At 39.5% G+C, this 25,330-nt stretch overlaps 1 protein-coding gene across 1 annotated transcript in view; it reads right to left on the bottom strand.

The window, feature by feature from the left end:
• The window catches only part of LOC124885086 (protein AHNAK2-like), a 39,268-nt gene extending 14,154 nt beyond the window's left edge, over positions 1-25,114 (bottom strand). Inside the window, exons 1-6 of the mRNA XM_047393282.1 lie at positions 24,283-25,114; positions 6,440-6,486; positions 3,847-3,957; positions 2,376-2,489; positions 2,112-2,265; positions 59-219 (exon numbers count right to left, since the gene is read on the bottom strand). Of these exons, the coding sequence (XP_047249238.1) occupies positions 59-219; positions 2,112-2,265; positions 2,376-2,489; positions 3,847-3,957; positions 6,440-6,486; positions 24,283-24,340 (645 nt within the window). The 5' untranslated portion in view covers positions 24,341-25,114. The remainder of the gene's footprint in view (positions 1-58; positions 220-2,111; positions 2,266-2,375; positions 2,490-3,846; positions 3,958-6,439; positions 6,487-24,282) is intronic.
• Between the last annotated feature and the right edge of the window lie 216 nt (positions 25,115-25,330).

Genomic DNA, 25,330 nt, shown 5'->3' with positions numbered 1-25,330 from the left:
TATCAAATGTAGATATTACATTAAAAAAATTATGAGCAGACAAATTGAAAATAGTTACAGGAATAATGTCAGATTTGATAGCTGGTTCAGTCTCTGTGATGTCCGTTTGCCGTTTTAGGCAAAGCTTCAATTTGTAAGCCTGAGCATGCTCCAAAATCTGAATGGCGTCCTCATATGACATGTTGTCAAAATACACTGTGGCACTCAGAATCTGATCTCCTGTGAAAGAAAGAAAAAAGATCAGATCCTCTTAAGAAGAAATTACGTTAGTCTGGCAAAATATGATAAGAGGTATAAGTTGCTTGTAGAAATTAAATTAAAAATACATAACAAATGACAATACAACTCAAAACATTTGTGGCAAAAAGGATTAGAACTAAAATACATAGAAATCCGAATTTCATTCATGCTATTTTGGCTTCCAAGAATACAGCAGTTCCCTATAAAAGCTTTCATGCCCCTGAAACTGTTTCAGATTTTGTCATGTTGCAAGTGCAAACTTCAATATGTTTCATTGGGATTTTATGTGACATGCCTGTCCATCTAGACAGAGCAGCCACACAAGGGGAGCTTTATCAGAGAAACAGCCAAAGATAACTCATTAGGAGCTGAAAAGAACCACAGCTCAGGTTATCTGTTGCCAAGCTTTAACATACAGTACTGTGCAAAAGTTTTTGGCAGGTGTGGAAAAAGAGGTAAGCAAAGAATGCTTTCAAAAATTGAAGTGTTAATCATTTATTTTCATCAATCAACAAAATGCAGTGAATGGACAATAGAGAAATCTAAATTAAATCATTATATTATATTACACAATATTTGGTGTGACCACCCTTTGCCTTCAAAACAGCATCAATTCTTCTAGGTTCACTTGCACACAGTTTTTGAAGGAACTCAGCTGGTAGGTTGTTCCAAACATCTTGGAGAACTAACCACAGATCTTCTGTGGATGGAGGCTTTCTCACATCCTTCCGTCTCTTCATGTAATCCCAGACACACTCCATGATGTTGAGATCAGGGCTCTGTGGGGGGTCATACCATCACTTCCAGTAATTCTTGTTCCTCTTTACGCCGAAGATCGTTCTTAATGACTTTGACTGTATGTTTGGGTTCGCTCACTTAGCATTTAGTAAATTGATAAAAGTAAATAATCATCATTTATATTTCTGAAAGCATTCTTTGTTTACAGCATTTTTCCACACCTGCCTAAAACATTTGCACAGTACTGTATATGTGGCCTTTATGGAAGAGCGGCTAGAATAAACTCAGTTGAAACACAGCCACGAACCTGTTTGCATCCTGTTTGCAGTTGACCACAAGCGATGTGGGGGACACAGCAAAAATGTGGAAGAAGGTATTTTAGTCAGATGAGACCAAAATTTCACTTTGCAGCCTATAGGCAAAGCGCTATAGCAGAAAATGAATACAGTAATTGTTTTTCTGAACACACCAACCCACAGTGAAAATAGTGGTGGCAGCATCATTTTGTCTAGGTTATATTTTTAATGGGAACAGGCATGCAGGAAAACAAGTCTGGAGGCTTAAAGATTTAAGACTGAGAAGAATGCTCACCAAGACAGCGGCCCTATGCATATAGCCAGAGCTATAATGGAATGGTTTACTTTAGATCAACAAATATTCATGTGTTGGAATGTAATGTAAAGACCTAAATCCAGTTGAGAATCTGTGGTAAGACTGAAAATTGCTGTTCACAGATGCTCCCGTCCAACCTGACTGAGCTTGAGTTATTCTACAAAGAACGGAAAGGAAAATCTTCAGTTTCTGGATGTCTGAAGCTGGTAGAGACATACCCCAAAAGATTTGCAGCTGTGACTCCGGACACTGAAATACAAATGCATGCCACACTTTTCAGATATTTATTTGCGAAACATTTTGAAAACCATTTTCAATTTTTGTCCACTTCACACCTATATGCCCTACTTTGTGTTGGTCTAGCATAAAATATATTGAAGTCTGTGGTTGTAATGTGACAAAGTGTGAAAAGGGGGCATGGAAACTTTTCAATGCTCTCTATAAATACAATGCAAAAGACACACAAATATTTAATAATCAAGTAGTTCTGATTAGCCTGCATAAGAAAATAAAAATATAACCTTCTTTCACTTTTAAACTTTTTGAAGCAGGTGACTCTGGGACTACTTTCTTTATGAAGATCCCATCTTTCCCTCCTCCACCATAGACGAGACCTTCTGCACATCCGTCTTTGGCTGTATTCACAATAAACCCACCTTCAGGACTTTGAGCTTCCTAAAGACACATCCAAAACAAAGAGGAGAAATGTTCTTTCTTAACCTGCATTATTATCAGCTGCTACATGGATTCCTACATATAAAGGGTAGATGGTGTAAATGTCGTACCTGGGATTTACTAATTTTTGGAGCCGGGGTCCTCTCGAAGATGGACCCAAGGCCAGACTTTTTACCTTTGTGTCCTGTCCCAGCCTTGTGGTCTGGATCATGCTCTGCTTCACACTAAGAAACATAGTTTTAGAAATGTTTGAAATGTGTTCAAATATCAATTTAGCCCATCATACATAGAAATCCTTAAACAGGGATTATGTTAATTATAATGAGATTACTAACCTTTTTTATCATTATGGTTCTCAAACTGCGGTACAAGTATCACTGGTAGTATTATGGGCTGTCTGTGCTAAACGGTTGATTGTTCGAGTACACTGATTTTTGCTTTAGAAAGAAAGAGGTTGGAACATAGATCTGGAAAAAAGTCCAACCTGACAGTGTTGCAGTTATAAATCAGGAAACCATTGGGATTTCTTAATTGCTGTGCCCAGTGACAGACTTACTACTATTAGCAAAACAAGCTAAAAGAATAAACATGATCTCTGAAGTAGGTTGTGCAGCTGTGTGAGAGGAAAAAGCCTAAGTAAACAGTTTAGTGCAGCAGCTATCGGCATGTTTTAAACACTCAGCAGCCATATTTGGGATTAGGGAAAACCACTGACATTCCTATTTGGACTTTTAGGAGCTTTTCTGTTTATTTTTTCCATTATTATGGAAATTTCAACTTCTGAGTAAGAAATTAATGCAAAATCAAATGGCATCCTGCAACAAAACATACAGTGCCAATTAAAAAGATCTTGTTGCTCTTCTTTCTTTTATCTTTAAAATATTTCAGTATGGTGTTTATCATCGACGCAACTCTGACTCAAATATTGCCGCAGTGACTCAGTTAAAACATGACTCACCCTATGTTAAGCTGTCTGCACTGCTTACAATTCACTCATCTCAACCTACCAAATGCTAGAAAATAAGTTGATACTTAATTGTAAAAAAAACAAAAACAAAATGGTAACACCACTGAATTAAACACCATTAAACCTAATACACATCCACTATTTAGTCAAAAGCAACACTTCAAAATCGTGACATGATTTGATGTTCCACAAAATCTCCTACATTTGCTAGTTTACACCCTAGTAACATGCATTTTTAATATGCCTGGCTGCTAATTTATATATTAAATTGGGAATGTTCCTTTTTGTACTATAGTAATTTATTTTATTTTGCTCTTGCTTTTTTGTTCTGTTTTAGGACATGCAAGCAATAGTAATTACTCTTGCTCACAGGTCTATTCTTTTAGCTGTTATATTTGAGAACTCAACAAAATAATCAGTGAGATCATAAAAGAATAGTCCCATGACTTGTGCTGACAAGTTATCAGATAAAATGGTTATAGTTTGTTCTGAATGCCCACAAATGAAGTGTCTGCACGAAACTCAGCTCAGCCCGGAAATCAAGTTAAAACAATTTTTTCTTTTCTTTGAATGTTCATATTTGTCAAACCTGGCAGTATTTTTGTGCACTGTACCTCTTTGTCACTGTCAGTATGTTTTGCCACCTCAGGATACTCCTGGACAGGGGATGATCCTTGTGGTCGTGGTCTCTCCCCCTCTGCGAACTGAGCTAGTTCTTCACATATCTGTGCAAACAAAGTCAGGTAAAACAGAAACAGAATTATCTTCATTACCAAAGAGATGTGTAAACCCTAGTTGGTTTCGCTTCCTGTAATAGTTTATTCTGTTATTTAGCCTCTTTAACACCAAAAGAAAATACTCCATTGTAATAGATGCCTAATGTAGAAATGTGTTTCCATGGAAAACACTGTTGGCCAGTTTTTCAGTGAAACGCAGTAAAATGTCTCAAGTAGGATTCACTAAAATTCTTTAAGTTATATTTAGGGCAAAAGTATTCACACCCCTGACAGATTTAGGTTTAAAGTAATCTTTTAATGTTACCTCCATGTTTCTTCTGACAGGAAGTAATGTTAATGTTTCAGAGTGGTTGGACAAGAGGATTTAATCTTGCCAAACCATTTATTTGGCAAGATTCTGTTATGGGACTATTCACTGCTTAAAACTATTAAATTTGTTTTCAAAATGTAATAGTTTTTAAATTGTTTAATTATCTTCTCAGAGATTCATGTGTTCACTTTTTGTGTGGATAAAAATAAATTTGAATCTAAGTCTGCCTGGGACATGAATAATTTTGGTCTTATCTGTTGGTCTCTTAACAGTGATTTGATTCTATTCACTTAATAAATTCCTTGTAAGTCTACAAACATGTTGACATTCATACCAGGACTAAGCTATTTTAAAGGAAAATTTCAGATACATTTTGTGTCTTCTGACCCGTATTAACATCTGTATGTTCTAGATCAGGGGTCGGCAACCTGTGGCTCTTTAGACCCTCCACAGTGGCCAAAACTGTTGGAGACCTGAGAAATGTTTTAAATGTAAAAGGTAGAAAAAGTCTAGTTCTTGCATTTTTTGTGTGTTTTTATGCTATATTTGCATAGAATTTCCAAAACAGAATAGCACAAATGTTCTTTCTTCATTTTCCATAAATATTGCACTTTTTATTAAAGAAATACTTTTTTTTTTTCTTCTCATAATTTGACATTTTTCTAAAACTATATACACATTTTTAGTTGTTTGATTTAATGATAAAACATAAAATATACAGAGGGTGTTCATAAAACTAAAAAGAGGCTCACGTAGATTTTACTTACTTCACCACATTATACATGCATCCACACATAACCTCCGTTGTTACTGATTGGTGATCATCAAATCTCATGGTTTTCTTTATTTTGTTATCTATTTTCATTATTTGTTAAACATTGTTGCTTTTACTTTTAACCTGTATATCTCCATTTTTTGTCATGGCCATCAAGCAAGGTCATGGCAACTTGTAATCAAACAGTGCACTACCTATAATTACAATGTCATGTCTGTAGTAATAATACATTTTATGAACTCTGACCCTAATGACTGGATTTGAATGCAGGAATTTAAGTTTGAATTCTACAACAAATGTAGTGCATGATGGCTTTCAAAGTAAAAGAAAACTGTGACAAGGAAGGAAAATGAAACACGGCATGGTTTCTCAATTTTCCTACAATTCAGAATCTGAAAATGCAATCCTGAATAGATTTGAATGCAATATTAGAGAACGTTAGATAACAAATGGTATCATGTAGACCAAGGAGTATGAATCAAAGAACCCCATAGAGCTTCAAAGACCCTGAGCTCAAGTGGAAACATTTGTCAGGACAACGTTTAGTAGCACACTTGTTAAATCTGGCAATTAAAGAAGAGTAATCCTGTTTGTATTTTGCCCAAAATATGTGGGAGAGACTGCAAAAGCATGGAAAGAGGTGCTCTGCTCAGATGAGGCTAAGCTTAACTTGATAGGATACATGCAAAACACTATATGTGGCAGAAACCTAATACTACACATTACCTTCAAAACACCATTTACATTGTCAAACATGTTGGTGCCAGCATCATGCTGTGGGGATATTTTTCCTAAACAAGAACAAGGAAGCTGCTCAGTGTTTATAGGAAGATGTATGGAAGAATATAGGGATACAGGAAGAAAATCTGATAAAGGCTGCAAAAGCCTTGGACTTAGGTGGAGGTTCACCTTTCAGCAGGACAGCAAAAGTAAACATATAGCTAGAGCTACAATAGACTGATGATGAATACAAATGCACAGTTTTCAGATTTTAACTGTTTGACTTTGCGTAATTTTCCTTCCACCTTACAAGGATGCACCTTTGTGTTGGTCACTTTATGTTATATATCTCATAAAAACCTGCTAAAGATTTCTCCAAAATTCACGTTTGAAAGGCATCGTATACAGTACAGTGCTATGCTCGTTTATGCTCCATATTAGATCGAATCATCAATTTTAAACAGAATAAAAAACCTTAAGGCTCATGGTTTAGCCATGAAAGATGAACATTTGATGACTAAACCAACCAGGTTTAGACATTGCTTTGCTTTAGTTGATAAATTGACCTTCAGGCAAACGTGCAGACTATAGAAACAACTGCAACAATATCAACACAACATTTGTCAGTCATTTATGCCTCTTTCAGATACAGTATAATTACTCACTGAATTGTCCTCTGTGGCAGGCTCTGGTGCTTGCAGTCTTCTCCCTGCTGATGAAAACACAAACCAAAACAATACAATAAAAATATGGTCTAATATTATGTCTTTGCTGTGTAATATCTCACTAGGATGTAACGTTTTACAAACACATTTGCATGCATAAGGAACAAACCAATTAAATGTTTTGGTCACTTTGGTCTTCAGTTTTATATTTTTGAAATTTCAGTGAAGTCTTCTGTTTTTGCATGTCAGATCAGTCTTTGGTCATGTTCTGTTTTCTCCGGTTCGATTGTTTTCCCCATTCCTTCTTTGTAATGTTTACATGGTTTCTTTGGCCTTTCTAGCCATTCTCTCTCACTGCCTTAGCCCATGCCCTCCTACTGCTGGTTCACATTTACTTAATTAATTTCACCTCCTCGTTGCATCAGTAATCACTTCCTCAACGTGTAAATATACACCCAGGGTTCTTTCATTCATTGTCAGATCCTCTCGTTGACATCATCCATGTCTTACTGGGTTCTCCTTGTCTTCCCTGTGTACATCCTGCTGTTTTGTAAGTCTGTTTTTTATTAACCTTCCAATTTACTATCATTGGTCCTGCATCCAACCTCCATTTAGGCCAAACTCAAAACCTAACCCTGACAGTATTCATAAAACTTTACATTAAATCATCAGTTAAATAATAATTAAGGAAAAATTATTCATTGAACAAGATTAGTTTTTTAATAAATGTGTCTCAAACCAAGAATTTTACAGAGACTAGCACCATAATTCTTAAAACAATGGTAAGTGTACCACTGAGCTCTCTCTAGCGATAAAACATAGTGACAAGATCTGATAAGCAAGTTTAGCTAACACTTTATTATAAAAAACATAACGCTGAGTTTTTGAAGAGATGTTCTGACAAGTTATCACTCATAGTTCCCTTACCAGTAGGAAACAAATATAGTATCACAGTGAGTTTGTAGAAAAGTGAGTACATATTCAGAACAGTGAAAGGCTTACAACAAACAGAATGCCACATCATAGTAGTAGATATTGACTGTTTACATTTTCACAAGACTGTTAAGTTTGTCTCATCTGAACAGCTTCCATGTTGCACAGGCTGCTGGCTCTATACATGTACCTGATCAGCTGAGAGTTCTCCAGAGCTTCCAAACAACTATGAGATTTGCAAAAGCACAGGAAAGTACCATATACTGTTCCAAAAATGACTGCATGTCACAAATGCCAATGTTTACTGCATTAGTGGTGCACTTTGAGGGGACTGATAAGTTGCAGTTGCAGCTGCAGCCACAACCAGCGTAACTGTTTCACTTAGTAGTTGCACAGATTTATTTTTAGTCACTCTTAAATGTTTTAGATCACCAAACACAGTTTTTATGTCAGACGAAGTACAAAATGCCCTTTTTAAACAAATTCACTTAGTGAGGTAAGAAGTTGTCCAAACAAATCTGGACTTGTGTGAGAAACTTGTTGTTTTCCTTGTTAATTCATGAATCAACTATGATTAACCATATTTGTTGGTGTTCAGCTTCATTAGCCACACCCAGATCTGATTACTGCAGACCTGCAGCATTAATAAATTGCCTGAAGACACGTTGTCTGACAACACCAAGATCTTAAAAAGAAATACTTTATGTCCCAATCTAAATAATTCAAGAACACCAGAGAAACAAATTAATTGACACCTATCAGTCTAGAAAGGGTACAAGGCCATTCCTGAAGCTTCTGGGAGTCCTGCAAACCACTGTGAGCACCATTAGCCACAAATAGGGAAACCAAAATTACTCCAGGATGTCAGGATCTGGGTGTGTGTTTGTGTTTTTGTGCTTGCTACATGTGCTTATTCTCATGTGGTGCTGGAGCTCTCAACTTATTCCACCGATTGCTAGGTGCAGTGGCATGCACAAACATTTTGGGGGGCAGGTGCTCAAGTGGAAAAAAAGAGCACCTTGTGTGGCACATGGAGCTGTCGGTTGCCTTTGTAGTGTGAGATTTATTACAGGCACAACATGAACATAATTTATATGTATTACTAAGCACCCCCAAAACAAGCTGTCCTGTGGGTTGAAGGGAAATGACCACCCAGGGAAAAAAAACTCAAACCAACAATGCATTTGACAAAATTTTTAAGACTAATAAGGCAACAAAATTATCATACACTGATTTAAAGTTAGATTACTGATTCACAACCTGAACTTCCTGAGTCAAATTTGAAACTTACGTTATCCTTCTTTTTTTTTCTTTTTACACACTGAGCACAACGTGTTTGTCTTGACTTTATCATTCTGTACTTTTATCACAAAATGTCTTCTGCACCAAATAACCTTATGCTGTAGCAAAGCAGGTTACACTGGCAAATTTACCAGGTATGTCACACTAAATGAGTTATCTTCAGAAATGTGAGTAGCCAGTGACCATTTACAGTGTAAATCAACTATACCCAGAAAATGAGTTATAAAATCTTTATAGTCAAAATGAAACCAACATCAGAGAATATGATAAGAAGAATCCTCTATACTTCTGCATGTAGCCAGCGTGATATATGACAGAAATTGTTCTTAGAGAATTAAAATGAATGAGATTACAAGTCCTGAGAACTGATAAGATGTCTGCTATTTAGAAAATAAAATATTCTGATCATATCATCAATTTTACACACACAGAAGTAGAAAATACAACTTTGCCTACATGCCCCACATTTACTGAACTTTATTAAAGGTATTTTAGTAGTGTATAAATTGTAATGTTAACCAGCTCATTTGGCTGTATTTGCAATAAAAAAAAAACATGAGTCAAAGAGAAGTCATCAGGAACCATAATAGCAAATGTAATACAGACATCTATGAGATAGATTTTGATTTATTTATTTCTTCTAATTTAATCTAAGAGTTAAATCGTAGACATTCACCTGGCGCCTGGTGGCGCCATAGAAGACATAGCGGGTTAAGGTATGCCATTGATTGGCCTGTTCTGTTTAGATAAAATGGTGGCAGGTGAAGTTTTAACTTTTTCATCTGAAGTTTAGGAAGCAAGTATATTCGTTTTGTTTGTTTCCTGGATGGTTAGCCGGCCTGTCGGCAGGGCAGGGCTCTATCTGACGGCAGAGGGGAGGAGAGAAGAGGTAAGCTGGACCAGCGCAGGTCCAACTCTCCACTCTGTACGCAGCCCGTCTCCATTGAGAGACACACGAGGCGGGACACGTATGTGTGTTGGCGAAGTGGGGGGGGATTTCAAAACGTGGGGCGCTGGTATTATAGGCCTTTAAATTCAGAACTTTTACCTTGGGCCCCACACTATACACTAAAAAAAAAAAAAAAAGATTTCAGGAGGGCACTTTTTTCTTCAAAGGATAAAGCACCACCTAGCGTCTATCTGTGCACGTCCCTGGCCAGGAGGAGTACTTAAGCAGGAGGCTACCAGCACTTCAATGCGAGAGTGTTTTGCCACAGTGGTACAAACTCTAGCCACACTCCAAGTTATGCTTCGTACTACGACCTTCGTTTAACTTGGTTTTTGCTCCTCTGCAGATTTTGAAAGCCTTAGCTTTGGATCTATGTCACTGAGTTTTCTGGACTACATTTCCGAAAGTTACTCCAGATGATCAAGCCTGTCTTCATTCTGAGGATTCCTATCCTGTAACCTACATTGGTTTGGATTCGCATCAAGCTCGCAGCTTCCTGTCCTCTTCGTCTCCTGAGCCAAGCCACAAGCGTAGCCTGCCCACCCTCCAACATAAGCTACCGCTCATCGAACTTGTTTACTGTAACCTGAGCTCCACAGAACAGCACCAAGTGAACTCTCTAAGGATATACCTGCCTAAGACCTGGATCCTGAATCTCATTCCCCCTGGCGACCTGACCATAATAACTCAGTAAGCCGATCTCAGTATCAAAATAACTATTTGCTCTTAGTTTCGTTTTTCCCTCCGTTACCCGTACTCATCCATTCTCTTCACTTCTCTCCTTACAGTGAGATATTTCGTCCGTTCCGATCCTGACTATATCTTCAATAAACTTTCTTTATTTTACTTCCTCCTCCTGAGTGTTCTCTGTATGTGGGTCCGAGCTATTTCAAACATAATGACAGAACACTCGCCAACAAGACCCAGCAGAAGCGCTCAGGAAGACTCTCTCTGAACAGGCTAACCAGATCCAGTTTCATGATTCCTCTCTTCATTCCCTTACAGAACAGCCACGCCAAACAAACCAACAGATAGAACAGATCGCCACCATGTTGCAACAAACGCTAGGTACTTCATCCACCACTCCTCCGGATGGTGCTTCTGCCTTTCCGGAATCCTTTCAGTCAGCCCATTTTCATGACGTCACATCCCCTAGTCCGGAGAAATTCTCTGGTGAGGTAGGAAATTGTGGGGTTTTTTTGCTTCAGTGTTCTTTGGTGTTTAACCGGTCCCCCCACTCTTTTCCTCAGGATAATGTAAAGATATTATATATAATTGGATTACTGTCCGGCAAAGCTTTGCAGTGGGCTGAAGCTAGTTTCCCTGATTGCAGGGAGTTTGGTTGTTCTTTTGATGACTTCGTTAAAGAATTTAGAAAAACCTGTATTGGACAAATCCAGTGCTGGCTGATGTTTAAGGGCCTTAAAACAATGTCACAGACCATTGCCGAGTTTTCTATTGAATTCCGGCTGGAATAATGAGGCTCTAAAAACTACCTTTTTGCACGCCTTAGACGATCCTCTAAAGGATGAATTAACCATGGTAGAGGAGCCTCCTACTTTAGATGAGGTTATTTCATTAGCAACCAGGATAGATAACAGAATAAGAGAAAGAAGAGCCCGAGCAGAAAGGTCATATTTTCACCCCCAGTTAAGGAGTAATTCTCCATCCATTGTCAAGGCCTCATCACAACAATCAGCTACCGAGGCCATGCTGTCAGGAGGAACCCGCTTATCTTTTGAAGAAAGACAAAGACGAAGAGTTTCTAGGCAGTATTTTTACTGTGGTTCCACAGATCATTTCGTAACAACCTGTCCTGCCTGCCCTGGGCCGTTAAAAGACTGGGTCCACCGGCTTTGAAGGGGGGGTTGGTGGACCCAGCTCAGAATAGTAAAGCCCCCAGATTCAGCTTACCTGCGACTCTTTTAATGGGTCAGCGTACATTGACTGTATCTGCACTTATAGACTCCGGCTGTGAACAGAATCTCATAGATCTGGATTTGGTAAACCAGGCAGGAATAGAAGTGGAGTACCAAGAATCACCACGTTCAGTTTTAGCTTTAGACGGAAAGAGACTACAACAGATAACACAACGAACCAAGCCAGTGGAACTACTGTTATCTGGCAATCATAGGGAAAAAACATAATTTTTTGTATTTCCAGTATCTCAAGGTTCTCTGGTTTTAGGATTCCCCTGGTTAAACAACATAATCCACAGCTAGACTGGTCAAGGTGTCGTATAGAGTCCTGGTCCGCTAACTGCCATTCATCTTGTCTAAGATCAGCGTTCACACCAAATCTACCCCCACAGGCTAGCAGTGAGGACGAAGGAATCGATTTGACTTATGTACCTCAAGAATACCATGACCTGAAGTGAGTGTTTAGCAAGAATAAGGCTCTATCATTGCCTCCTCACAGACCCTATGACTGTGCAATTAACCTTCTACCCGGCGCACCTTTGCCCTCTAGCAGACTCTACAACATTTCACGTCCTGAGCAGAAATCTATGGAAGACTATATCAATGATTCCTTATCAGCAGGTATTATTCGTACTTCCTCATCACCACTAGGGGCGGGTTTCTTTTTTGTAGGGAAGAAGGATGGTTCATTGCATCCCTGTATAGACTATAGGGGTTTAAATGAGATTACCATTAAGAATAAGTACCCACTTCCCCTCATCACTTCTGCTTTTGAATCCGTTCATGGTGCCACGGTTTTTTCTAAATTAGATCTTCGTAACGCTTACCACTTGGTCAGGATACGCCAGGGATATGAGTGGAAGACGGCTTTTAAAACGCTGTTGGGTCATTTTGAGTATTTGGTCATGCCTTTTGGACTGTGTAATGCTCCTGGGGTTTTTCAAGTTTTGGTCAACGACGTTGTGTGGGATTTTTTTAACATTTTCGTCTTCGTATATTTAGATGATATTCTGATTTACTCTAAGAATATGCAGGAGCATCGCAAACACGTTCACCAAGTTCTTCAACGTCTCCTGGAGAACCGCCTGTTTGTAAAAGCCGAGAAGTGTGAGTTTCACCAGTCATCAGTCACTTTCCTGGGCTACATCCTTGAGGGTGGACAGGTACGTTCTGATCCACAGAAAATAAGAGCTGTACTAGAATGGCCGGTGCCATACTCAGGCAAATGTTTGCAGCGTTTTTTGGAATTCGCCAATTTTTACATTCATCAAGGACTATAGTCTCATTGCTGCACCTCTAACAGCTCTAACTTCTTCTAAGATCTCCTTTTCCTGGTCATCTGAAGCCGAAGCAGCTTTTTGTACCCTCAAGGAGAAGCTCTCTCGTGCCCCCATCTTGGTCCATCCGGATTCTGCAAGACAATTCATCCTGGAAGTTGACGCATCGGACATCGGGGCCGGAGCAGTGCTGTTGCAAAACTCTGAAGATGGAAGACTTCATCCTTGTGCTTTCTTTTCTCTCAGGTTCAGCAATACAGAGAGGAGCTACAACGTGGGTGACAGAGAACTCCTGGGGATAAAGTTGGCCCTTGAGGAGTGGTGCCACTGGCTTGAGGGGCCAAATATTTCATCCAAGTCTGGACTGATCACAGTCAGTCAGACTACCTACAGTCAGCCAAAAGGCTAAACCCACGTCAGTCTCGCTGGTCCTTTTTCTCTTGTTTCGACTTATGTATTTCTTTCAGGCCCGGACCTAAGAATACTAAGCCTGATGCCCTTTCCAGACAATTCACCACAGACGATTCAGTGAGGGAACCTGCACCCATCATACCGCCCATTTGGACGGTCAGGGCACTTAGATGGGAGATTGAGAACACGGTGTTAAAGGCTCAACAACAGGAGCCCAATCCTGGCAATGGGCCACCTAACCGTATCTACGTTCAAAAGAGGTTTTGGTGGCCAACATTACATAAAGATGTGAAGGAATTTGTTCAGTCTTGTGCTACTTGTGCTTGGAATAAGTCTTTTAACCAGCCACCTGCAGGTCTTCTCCAACCTCTTAGCATCCCAAGTCGTCCCTGGTCTCACATAGCTTTGGATTTTGTTACTGGTCTTCCCCTCTCTTCTGGTATGACAACTATTCTCACTATTGTAGATCGTTTTTCTAAAGCCTGCCATCTCATCCCTCAGAAAACTTCCTTCAGCCCTTCAAACCGCCAAACTCCTCACTAAACACGTCTTTCGTCTTCATGGAATTCCACGGAACAGTTTGTCTGACCGAGGTCCACAGTTCATTTAGCAGGTTTGGAAACAGTTTTCTTTAGCTCTCGGAACCAAGATTTCATTAACTTCAGGTTACCACCCACAGTCTAATGGTCAGACTGAAAGATTAAATCAGCAGCTAGAATCAACCTTACGATGTCTCACGTCCACTAACCCTTCTGACTGCTGCGCATATCTACCTTGGGTAGAGTATGCATTAAATTCTCACATCTCCTCCACCACTGGATGTTCGCCTTTTAAGGCCTCACTGGGCTATCAGCCACCCTTGTTTGCTGCTGATAAAAGAGAGATCACTGTGTCATACATTCACCAACATGTTCGCCACTGTAAGACCATTTGGAACTCAACTGTCCAGAGCCTCAATCGCACTGCAGATCAAAACAAGCGTTTTGCTGACCGCAAACGCAGACCTGCACCGGAGTATCGACCTGGACAAAAGCTTTGGTTGTCGGCATGTGATGTGCCCCTTAAATCCATGTTTAAGAAGCTTTTGCCTCGTTTCATTGGTCCCTATGTGATTGAGACAGTAATTAGTCCGTCTGCTGTTCGTCTTCGCCTTCCTGCAAGTCTTCGTATCCATTCCATGTTTCCCAGATAAAGCCAGTGGTCTCAAGTGACTCGAGGAACTGGAGGAATCAGGTCATTCAAAACTTTTCAACATAGAGCTAATTTGCTTTAGATAGCTTTTTTTTCTTTAACACAGAAATTTTGAAAACTCTTTTTGTATTGACTAATGCTATCTTTGAAGATATTACAATCTGTTTAATGATCTGAAACATTTAAGTTGGGCAAAAAGCAAAACCATATTAAGACAGACAGACGGACGGACGGACGAGTTTAGTCGAGTTGGAAGGATAAGAAGGAATTCCTTCCAGTCTCACTCACAGGGTTCATCTTAAGGCTTAGACAGACACTGGAACCGACTATGGGACTATTTAAAGTTCTTCCTGGCAGTGATTTCCTCAGAGACCTCTGCCTCCTCTGTTAACTGATCCACTGTATTGATCCCCACATTAAACTTAATAGTCTTATAGGCTGGTTCCTCAAGGTTATCAAAAAGCAACAGTTTGACAACAAACAAATGTGCTTAGTCAAATATTTTGTTTAATATTATTAATTAAATGCTCTGATTGATCTTTAGTGAAATTATGATTAAAATCATCTCTTCACTTTATTAAGCCCATCTGAGAAGTAGGTATTTTTACTTAAGGTCGTCTTCATCTTATTTCTTGTTTCAGATAAATAAAAACCAGTAAAAGTTGATTGGTTAATTTAAAAGTGTAAAATTCTAAACATAGTTATGAATATGTTTGGTAACACATAAAGGTTAAGGGTTGAATTCAAAATAATTTTATTTCTGGGATTAAGACAAATGGTGAGTAGATTAATAGCAAATAACAAATTAATTATTTTTCAGTGTTGAAATATCCCCAGTGATCTAGAGTAGGCCCTGATAGAGTTGTAATGTTTGCAGACAAGCTTGGGGACAATTTATTTTCCCAACCAAGCATCACACCCCACCCTCTGCCTCACGGTAATGTATGTCATGTGAAGAGGTCTTCCAGCTTATGTAATTGTATCAGAAGACAGCTAAGCTAGCAGAATAATAGGTAAAAATCCTCCTGCTTTTCAGAGTGTGTTGTTTCGAAAAGGACCACTCGAGATGTCTGCAATGTGGTTAAATGAAATTATAGCTCCTCTTCTTTATGGCTTTTAAGAAAACCAATAATTACAGGCATCTGCATCATCCTTGAAAAATATAATTGTAAATACGGAGTGACCACACCACAGTTCATAATGGTTTGGAAGCTTATAAAAAAAGTCTGCCGCTGCCCGCATCATAATGTTAAGAGAACAAAGATGCATTCATTGCATCCACTTTTTGTAGACCAGGTTTAACAAAATCCTTTTACCCAAATCAAACAGCACTCCTACCTACAGCTGCTGGTTGCAGAGTGCCAGGAAGCAAGCTCTTCTAACAGTCCCCAAGCAATCCTTTTGAGTGTGTGACTGCCAAAGGGACTAAAGTGATTTGTTTACCCTCAGATGCAAGGAGGCGAGGTGGGACATTTTCAGGTTCCAGTCATACCTCGTTTTGTGTCACACCCATAAAGTGCTTAATTTTTTATCTATAATGGTTCTTAATATGCTTGTGGTCCAGAAATTGAATTTTGATGCATCATGTAGCTTAGATATCGTACCCTTACATGTAATGTTTTTTACCACATACATCTAAATGTGGTTTTTCTGTTGAATTTGGATTTGGTTCTTTCAAACATTCCTATTTTGAACTGTTTACATTATTATAATTGGTTTAGATTCCACTGAACTCCACTATATGGAGACAACAATATAACCCTTCCCAGATTGGTGGACAGTAACAATTGCTCCTCTAAGATCATTGCCTATGTCTTTCCATCTTGGCAAGGTTTCAGATCAACAAAAATCCCTGATTTTATAGAGGTGGCCACATTGGCTGATTATAAGTTAATTTGATCAGCAGCACCTGGCTGGATTTTTGTGATTTTTATTAAATTATTGCAGAATCTGTTCTAAGTTTATCACATTTCAGGTTAAATTCAGTTAATATTAGGACCAAGTAAAGACCAGATAATTTCTACTACATCCTGAAATGTAAAACACTTCACTTTCTTCTTTTGATGCCCATCTCCAGCGGTCATTGGGTGAAAGGCGGTGTACACTGTGGACATGTTGCTACTTGCTATGTATGAAACTATGCATAAGCATGAATCCAAGCACTGTGCCCATCTGCCTGCCGGCTGTGGTAAACAGCTGTATGTAAATGGGAAGTTACACAGCTACCAGTGCAAAAGTATAATGGTTCATCCATTAACTGGGGTCCTTGAAGATGAAAAATATTATTGAAAGTCCCTTAGTACACATCCAGAGCTGAAGAAAAAAAAAGTATCACAAGGTTATTTGTACACCCTATGCCAGGCTCAGCTTGAAATGTCTGGATCATGTATTTCTCTTGAAACTGATCGGTTCTTTCAAGAGAATGCCTTGCAGTGTTCTTGGCCCAACAAGCAGGGGCGTGTCCACTGGAGGTGGCTGGGGGTGGCACTGGCTACACCTGGAATCTGATTGGCCACTCCACCTGGCCACCCTAACCAGAGCTGTCAATCAATAGCTATTGTTGAGAAGTTTGCAGTGTTGCCAAATTAGTAGAGATCAATCAAAGCAGACAGTGTGTGTGTGATACTTATTTCCATCTCAGGCGCACGTGTGTAAGTGTTTATAAAGTTCCCAGGTTAGTTTAAAATGTTTTAGGATGTATTTTAAGCCTGGTGTGATGATGACAGAGAGGCAGTTATGTTAAATTAAAAGCATAAAACACACAGACATTATGAATCTAAATTCATAGCTGATGCCCCCCTCAGACAAACAACATTCCCAACACTTTTGAAAAACTTGCAACACCACTGGCAATGCAAAGTTTTTGTTCATTCTGATGATGGTATAACTTTTTTTAAAGTTCTTTTGGGAACAAAAACAGAACCGAACAAAATATATACAAGGGATGACATGTGGTGATTCTATTGTGCTCTTGAAGGACTTCATTGGCCATCTGGTTAATGATTAAGTTACTTTAAGGGGTGTGATCAGGAGAAAGAGCCTTCCTGATCCAAATCAGAGCTGTGTTTTGTTCTTGGACCTCTGTGCTAGGCATGGATTGTACATAACAAAAATCATGTTCAAGCACAAGGTGATCCATAAGTGAATGTGTTACATGGCCACCTTAACCCAAAGAAGAGGAAAGATTTCTTTAATTGTGTAATCAGACCTGCAGCATTATGATTTTAACACTCTGAAGAGCTCTCAAATAAACATCGCTTGGTAGTGAATTGGATCTAGTGGCAGGAGTAGCTCCAGACAGACCTATAAATCCAAGTTTTGAGGGTGAACTTGGAATCTCTGGCAGGAAAACCTGTTCAAAAGAAGTTTGGGGCATGACATCAAAATGGGCCATGATCAGCTCCTCCTTGCAGATGCAACATCCTAAAACTGTGTGGCCTGATCATCAGGCATCTGTCATTTGTGCCTGCCTGCAGTGACAACCACAGAACTCACTGGTGGGTAGCGGTAGTATGGCAAGATGCAGAAGGTCTTTAGAGCTTGGCTTTCTCTAAGGAATAGACCAAATGAGTTATTGCAGGTCTTCCAGAAGACCTCCAGCTTCTGTGGTTACAGAAGCAAATATTCAGGAGTGAGGGCAATTCAGAAAGAGGCTATGTAGAAGAACTTTCAGTTGGCACCAAGCAAATTCTGGCAAACTGTTTGAGGACTCAGGAAAACTGAGGATAAACTTTGAGCTCTATGCTGTGAGTTGAGGTAGTTCAGCCATCTAATCAGGCCACCTCATAGGTTCTTTCTCTTGGAGGTTTTCTTGGTATATCCCACAGTGGATGGAGACTCCAGGGTAGACCCAGATCTTGCTGAAAGTATTATATTCCTTATAGCTTGGGATTTGCAAGAATGAGCTGGAAAGTTAAAAATTTTTATTGAATGTGTGGGTTTCCCTCCTGTACTTGCTACCACCTTTTCCCCATAATGGATAGAAGACATAATGGACCTTGGATGGATGGACTTCCTTTACTTGCCTGCCTGCTGCCTTTTTCTGTCTTCCATTTGTTTCCCTCCACCACAACTGAACTACACCTTTGGCTATTTACATATTTAATTCCAGTAATATAGGCATTACACAGACAGTGTTTCTAAGCAGCTACTCTGGACCAGTTGCTCAACAGAAACGTTTAAACCTTACTAGTACTTTCTAAAGGTAAGGTGAGGTGAGGGGGGATATTAAACCCTTTCAGCATCATTTTTCACATATCAGATTTTCCAAGTCACCTTGAACAAAAGAAATTAATTAGTTTGAGAGAGAACATCTGGTAGATTTCAAATGGAATGAGATATTACTGTTTACTTGTTTCGGAAAATTATCCACCAGGCCACTAATATGATATCAATTACAATATTCTTCAGATAACTAAGCTCGACCGGTGAATTACATTTATGTGGTTCTACACACTATATTTTTGAGTGCAGCATAGGATTTGGGCATGGCTGGTCATTCACTGCCTGGTTAAGATTACACACAAGCTGCTTTTACTCGAGGGTAGTTTGCTTGGATCCAAAGTTTAACAAGATTTAAGTGTGTGAGTGAGTGTGTGTGGGGGGGGGGCTAAATTGGATTTTCTGCATTAATTGTAAGGACATGAGACTGCAAAAGCACATGTTTTCAATCTATTAATCTGCTGCAAACTTACAGTGAGTTTCATCACAGCTCTGGAATTTGTATCTTAATTTGTCTGCTTTACCATGACATGCGATAGACAATAACCAGAGAAGAGACGCAACACACAATTCTATGAACTAAAACTGCAAGCACATTAGTGTCTGTTTGACTGGGGACACCAAGTGGCTCAGATGAAGTATGATTGGGTTTACTCACTCAACAAATTAATCCATGTGAGATCATAAAAAAGGAAATAAACGTGAGCTTAAAAACTGTCATAAGACTTGTAATTAAGGTAGTTTCTATGTTGGAGGAAGACTTTCAGTTTGTATCCAGCTTTAATGAGTTTAGCCACTGCGCTAATGCCTGAGTCAAACTGGCTAGCTAACATAGCTTCTTACCCCGATCAGCACCGGCTACAAACAGCATATCTTAACTGTTTACATGCAACCTTGTTTGAATATGTTTTTAGTAGTTTAGTAACTTTGTATGCCTTAATCAGAAATAATTTATTTGGTTTCTTTTCCTTGTTTCTTTTTAACATTGAGGACAAGTGAGATGGCTTCAGGAAAAAAACAGTCATGTGTGTCATGAAAAATTATTTTTATGCATTGATCACTGCAGCTGTTGATCTGTATCCTTATTGATCTGGTGAATTTTCTGTTGACCAAGCTGAGCTGGTATGTTTAAAATGTATAGTAAAGAATGTTCTGGATTGAAATATTTTAAACACAGTTTATTAACTTAGTGTTTATGAAGTGCTGACAGTACAGATGTTTTGTACTTTCATTCGATTACATAAAGTAATGGACCTTGTAGTTGTGTATTCGGACCTTTGGCCGCATGTCTTGGACACTTTGGTGAAGAGAGGAGCTGAGCTGTCCACCACCTGGTGGTAAGTCAGAGCCACTGGAAGAGGAGGAAGCTGGACAGACTTGGCAGGCCCAAGCATGTAGTGACAGTCTGCTGGGAACGTCTGATGAAGCCCTCAGTCAGGGACGTATTCATCTTCCACTCTCAGGAGAACTTTTGCCAGATCTCAGGGGATGCTAGGGACATAGAGTCAATGCTGTCACAGCTGTGGCGGTAAGGTTTGCGGTGCCTGCCACGGCGGCAATCCCCAAAACTGGTGGTGGACACCGGCAGTAAGGGATGCCATTAAGCTGAAGAAGGAGTCCTATAGGGCCTAGCTGGCTTGTGGGACTCCTGAAGCAGCTGACGGGTACTGTGAGGCCAAGCATGCTGCGCCCCGGGTTGTAACAGAGGCAAAAGCTCAGGCCTGGGAGGAGTTCGATGAGGCCATGGAGAAGGACTTCCGGTCAGTCTTGAAGCGATTCTGACAACCCATCAGCGCCTCAGGAGGGGGAAGCAGTGCTTCGCCCGCACTGTTTATAGTGGGGTGGGCAGCTGCTGACCTCGATGGGGGACATTTACGGGTGGTGGAAGGAGTACTTCGAGGATCTCCTCAATCCTGCCATCACGCTTTCACTGTTGGAAACACAGACTGAGGACTTAGTTAGGCTTTGTTCATCATGCAGGTTGAAGTCATAGAGCTGGTCAAATAGCTCCATGGTGGCAATGCTTCAGGGGTGGATAGGATCCGCCCTGAGTACCTCAAGTCTCTGGATGCTATGTGTGTGTGTGTGAGCCCCACAGCATCCAGAGACCTGATTGTGGGTCGGTCGGAAACAGTGCTTCTGGACTGGCAGACCGGGATGGGGAGCCAGCGGTGTGTCTTTCAACTACAGGGGTATCACACTCCTCCTGGCATAGGCCTCCGTGGGAAGGCAACATCATTGGTGCATTTAGTGGTTTTGGTACTACTAATGTATACCATTTAATGCTGATGAAATGTAGTGTGTTATTTTACTGCTCTTTAAAGCTTTTGAAGCATCAAGCTGAAACATGGAAATCATTCTTTTTAACTTAATGCATAAGATTGAAACTCAGTATCAGCAGATGCTTAATCTTCAAATCCTTAGATCAGTAATGGGGGCAAAACATCCTGATGAAGACTTGTCTAATTAACACATTTAAACTTCTGTTCATGAAATGTAGAAAATACAGCATGATAAAAGCATCACTGATTAACTATGAATAAAGCACCTTTACATAAATGTGTTAATGAGTTTAACCATCAGCATAAAGTTTATTGGTATTTATGTTGCTTTGTCTATCAAACCTTCTGGCATAAGATGTTTTTCTATAAAATCCACAACATAATTACACTTTTTTCAGCTCCAAATGAAAAAAAGGCAATGTTAGTATTTCTGTAGGAAATGAGAGATGCTCTTTAATGCAAATTTTTATCAAAGAGACTTACCAAAAAAAGCCAGCATGTTGAATGACTTAAAGCTTCCATTCAAATAATTTTTCTAGTTTTTGAACACATTTACGTAAAATCTTACTTCAATTTTAGACAATACTGTATTTGCCGGGATGAGAGGCTGTCTACTGAACAAAGAGCCTGGCAATGTTTCATGAATGTCTTTCAGTTTCTTTCAGTTTAATAAAGTAGAACTAATCTCCAGGTACAAGACAAACCTGTCCAATTCATATCACACTATATAGCATCCATTCCAGTTTAGATTCAATTCGAAATAAATCCAATTCAATGCAGTCCAAATACAGCCAGTTTCAAATCCAAATACATGCACTTCAAAACAATCAATTCAGAATATAGTACTATCAAACTGAGTTTACAGTAAAATGCCAATTGGTGATACGTTATCTGAGAAAGCCCAGTCAATTGTGTAGTCATTGACAATGCAACAATCATCATCATCAATAGTAGAGATGAACTACTCCCTTTAATCAGATCTAGTCATAAATTCTATAAAACTCGACAAGAAAATGACTAAAAGTAGCTTTTTTCCATTTTTGCAGTAAAGTATACTTCTTGAACTTAGGAACATCCTCCTAATTTAAAATATGTTTTATTTCCTGTGATAACTAAGAATGACATGTTTAATTTCAGTCATTTCAGTCATTGTAAAGGTTTAGGATAACTCCTTAAGCTTGTTGCATGTAAACAAAAATAACCAAAATAAATGCAGAGTCATGATCTGTCTGATCGGGGGTTGGCAAGCTTCTCTGCACAGATTAACATACTGACAAGAACAGTGAACCATGTCAGCTGGAGACATTTTATGTAAGAGAAAATGACTCCTAATGCAAACATATTTCCGATCAGAAAGCTTGAATAAATAATTCAGCATAGTCTTAAAGCTGTACTCTGCAGCTCATAAGTAGGAATAAATCAGGCTCAAGTCAAATGAGAGAGGTGAGCCTTTTAAGAAAAACGAAACACAGAGTTTATTTGTGCTGATAATCTTCCAATCATTTCAGCAACGTTTTTTTATACCTGAGACCAAGTTTATTTCAAGTTTACTTCAGATTTTTATATTAATATTTTTACTATAGTGTTTGTTTTGACTTGGAACAGCAAGTGGCTCAGATTGAGTATGATTCTGTTTACATCCTTGATTGATTGAACCATACCTTTCACTTGATCTTGGCTTTTACTTTATTTAGTTTTGATGTATTTCTTTAAAAAAAAATTCATGCATTTTGTTTGATTGCATTTTTGTCAACACTGCTTTGTAGTGGCTTCTTGTTGAACTGTACTGTAATTCTTTATGGGGCGATATATGCAATATTCCTAACAGCATTTTTACTGGCTGTATTAGGTCACATTAGTAATGCAATTTGCCTTACTTTGTTTGACTTGTCTTTTTCATACCTGTCTTTATCTGCATGTTTAAGGGAGACAGCTTAGCTCCCATAACTCCTATAAAGCTTTTAAAGAAGATAGCAGATGAAATAATCCACAGAGATGCATCAAGAAATCACCTGGTAACAGGATTTGGAAACTTTTTTTGCTTGACTGGCTCTGAACGGTGAATGGCTGGTCAGGAACTAAACATCCTATCTTTTTCTGATTAGTAGATGCACAATCCCAAAGCACTACACTCTTCGGTGTGGAATTTGTTACTGCAGGAGCAAGTCTCTATTATTACTGTTAACACTGAGTGTCACTATTTTCAGTAACACTCAGTGAACGGTATTCTTCTTTTATAGAGTCTTGTTCTGTTTCTCATGGGCCATGCTGGATCAGGAAATGCTTTTGGAAATCTCAAAGCTAATGTAAGTATCATCATGCCCATGCCCTCATGGGCCTCTGTCCTCCATGTTCTAGATGTAAGTCCTTGTTTTCAGAATTAAGTTCTACAGGAGACTACTCTTGGCCCAGTCATATGATTCAGGTTTGTTTATCCAGGGAAACGCAGAATAAAAGCTCTTGAGGACCGACTTTGAGCACCGCTGCTCTACACAGGGTAGACTGGTGTTAATAGCAGCTAATCTCTAGTATAAGATGCGAAAGGCAGTTTAAGGTGTGAACCCTGCAGTCATTATCTTTGTTTGGTAATCATCTTGTAATCATGTTTGATTGCAGAGCTTTGTAACGCCAACTGATTAATAAAGTATCATTTTTATCACTGCCCAATCCTTTCTTTATCAAAATAACAGTCAACTCTTAATTTAACCATGACAAAAATGTGTGGTTAATTTAAATAGCTATTTTCTTCTTGTCAAATAAAAACAGAAAAATATGGTTTAAGTCTGATATCTTAAAACATCCTTAAAATTCTAAAGCTCCAATTTTTTAGCTACTTTACAAGGAGCATCCAAGATGATGAGTTAAATCCTTGTACTTTTGCATAAAACCAGAGGAAGATAGATTTTAATTTTTCATTTCATTCTCAAGCTGCTGTTTCTATTTTTGGCACAGATTTTGTTTTAAGTCTTCAGCAATTATTTTTGTCTCCACTCAGGAGAAATTTTTTGTTGCCTACCAGATTTCGTCTTTATTTAAAGGTAACAGTAACTTAGTGTGCTTGTATTTCAGCCTGCGCTTCAAACGCTCTGTTGGAAGGAGAGAGGAGAAAAACAGACACCCTCTTATGATGACATCTTCAAACACTCCACTGCACTCTGCAGACACACCCAGCCCTCACTGCAACTCAGTAACACAACTCAGCATCAGCACCAGCTGCCTCAAACTCATCCGCTGTCTGGCTGCATCACAAACATTAGCTCCCTGCTGCCCCGCCGATCCCTGCTGCTCAGTCGATTAACTCCTCAAAGGAAACAATACCACATGGGATAAAAACAAGCAGAGAGGGTTAGGAGCCTACCCGTCCCGGAGGGGGCAGCATGCCAGTTGGGGAAAGCCAGGTGAAAGCAGTCACACATGGTGGCAGCAAGGTTGGCAGGCAACGCAGCAGAGAACAGATCCGGGGTAGGAAGAGGGGATGGAGGCTTAGGCTGGTGCTGCCGCAGCTGCTGCTTCTTCCCTCCACCTCTTCTTCAGGCAGCCTGTATGTGCAGGTCAATCAGCTGCGGCGGAGTAAGGGATGATGAGCTGCAGAAAGAAACAGTCAGAGGAGAGCTCGCTTCTCTGCTCTGAGTTGTCCACAGAGTGAAGAAAACTCCCTTGTCTGTGCCATAAACATGGACCTTCAGCGCAGCAGGCTAAACTAATTATGGGTGGAGCTGCACCCCCACCCCCCGACTCCACCCCCAACAGAGTTCTCTTTCTTCTCTCCTCCTCCTGGTCTCCCTCTTCTCTTCCACTCAGTCTGCTTGATTTGCTTAATCTGACAAGGACAATCACGATGTCAGAGTCTGGCTGCAGGAGCAGGGGATGATACATGTCTTTCACGTGGAGAAGTAACTCAATTTGGTGCTGTGTACACTTTGTTTAAAGCCCTTCATTGTGGACCGGAAACTATGGAAATTACCCACTGTTTATGAGCTGTCTTAAGCAATCAAGAGATTTATTTACATGGCAGATCATTCTGGGTTTAGGGAATGAAGTCTTATCTCGTTCTTGGGATGACCACCATAGTTAGCCTGTAGCTCAAACGCTCCTGTTTTTAGATTTAATTAATATTATTTAATATGTATAATATAGATATAAGATGGTATCCTAAATGTGGGACTGACTTTATTAAATACAGACTGCATCTAGCATTAAAGTAGACACACCACATTGTTGTAATAGTAGCTAATTGTATGACATTTAACCATTTGGATTGTGTGTGTGTGTGTGTGTGTGCGTGTGTGCATGTGTGTGTGTGCGTGTCGAGGTCTAGTATCATCTGACTTATATAGGGGCAAGCCGCCTTCATGGGCCCATGTGGTAATGTAGTGATGACATTTGGTAAGATATATATTTTAAAT

Source organism: Girardinichthys multiradiatus, chromosome 19, assembly GCF_021462225.1.
Source record: "Girardinichthys multiradiatus isolate DD_20200921_A chromosome 19, DD_fGirMul_XY1, whole genome shotgun sequence".
Classification (NCBI taxonomy): domain Eukaryota; kingdom Metazoa; phylum Chordata; class Actinopteri; order Cyprinodontiformes; family Goodeidae; genus Girardinichthys; species Girardinichthys multiradiatus.
Note: the sequence above shows the minus strand (reverse complement) of the source record. Positions and strands in the feature narration are given on the sequence as shown.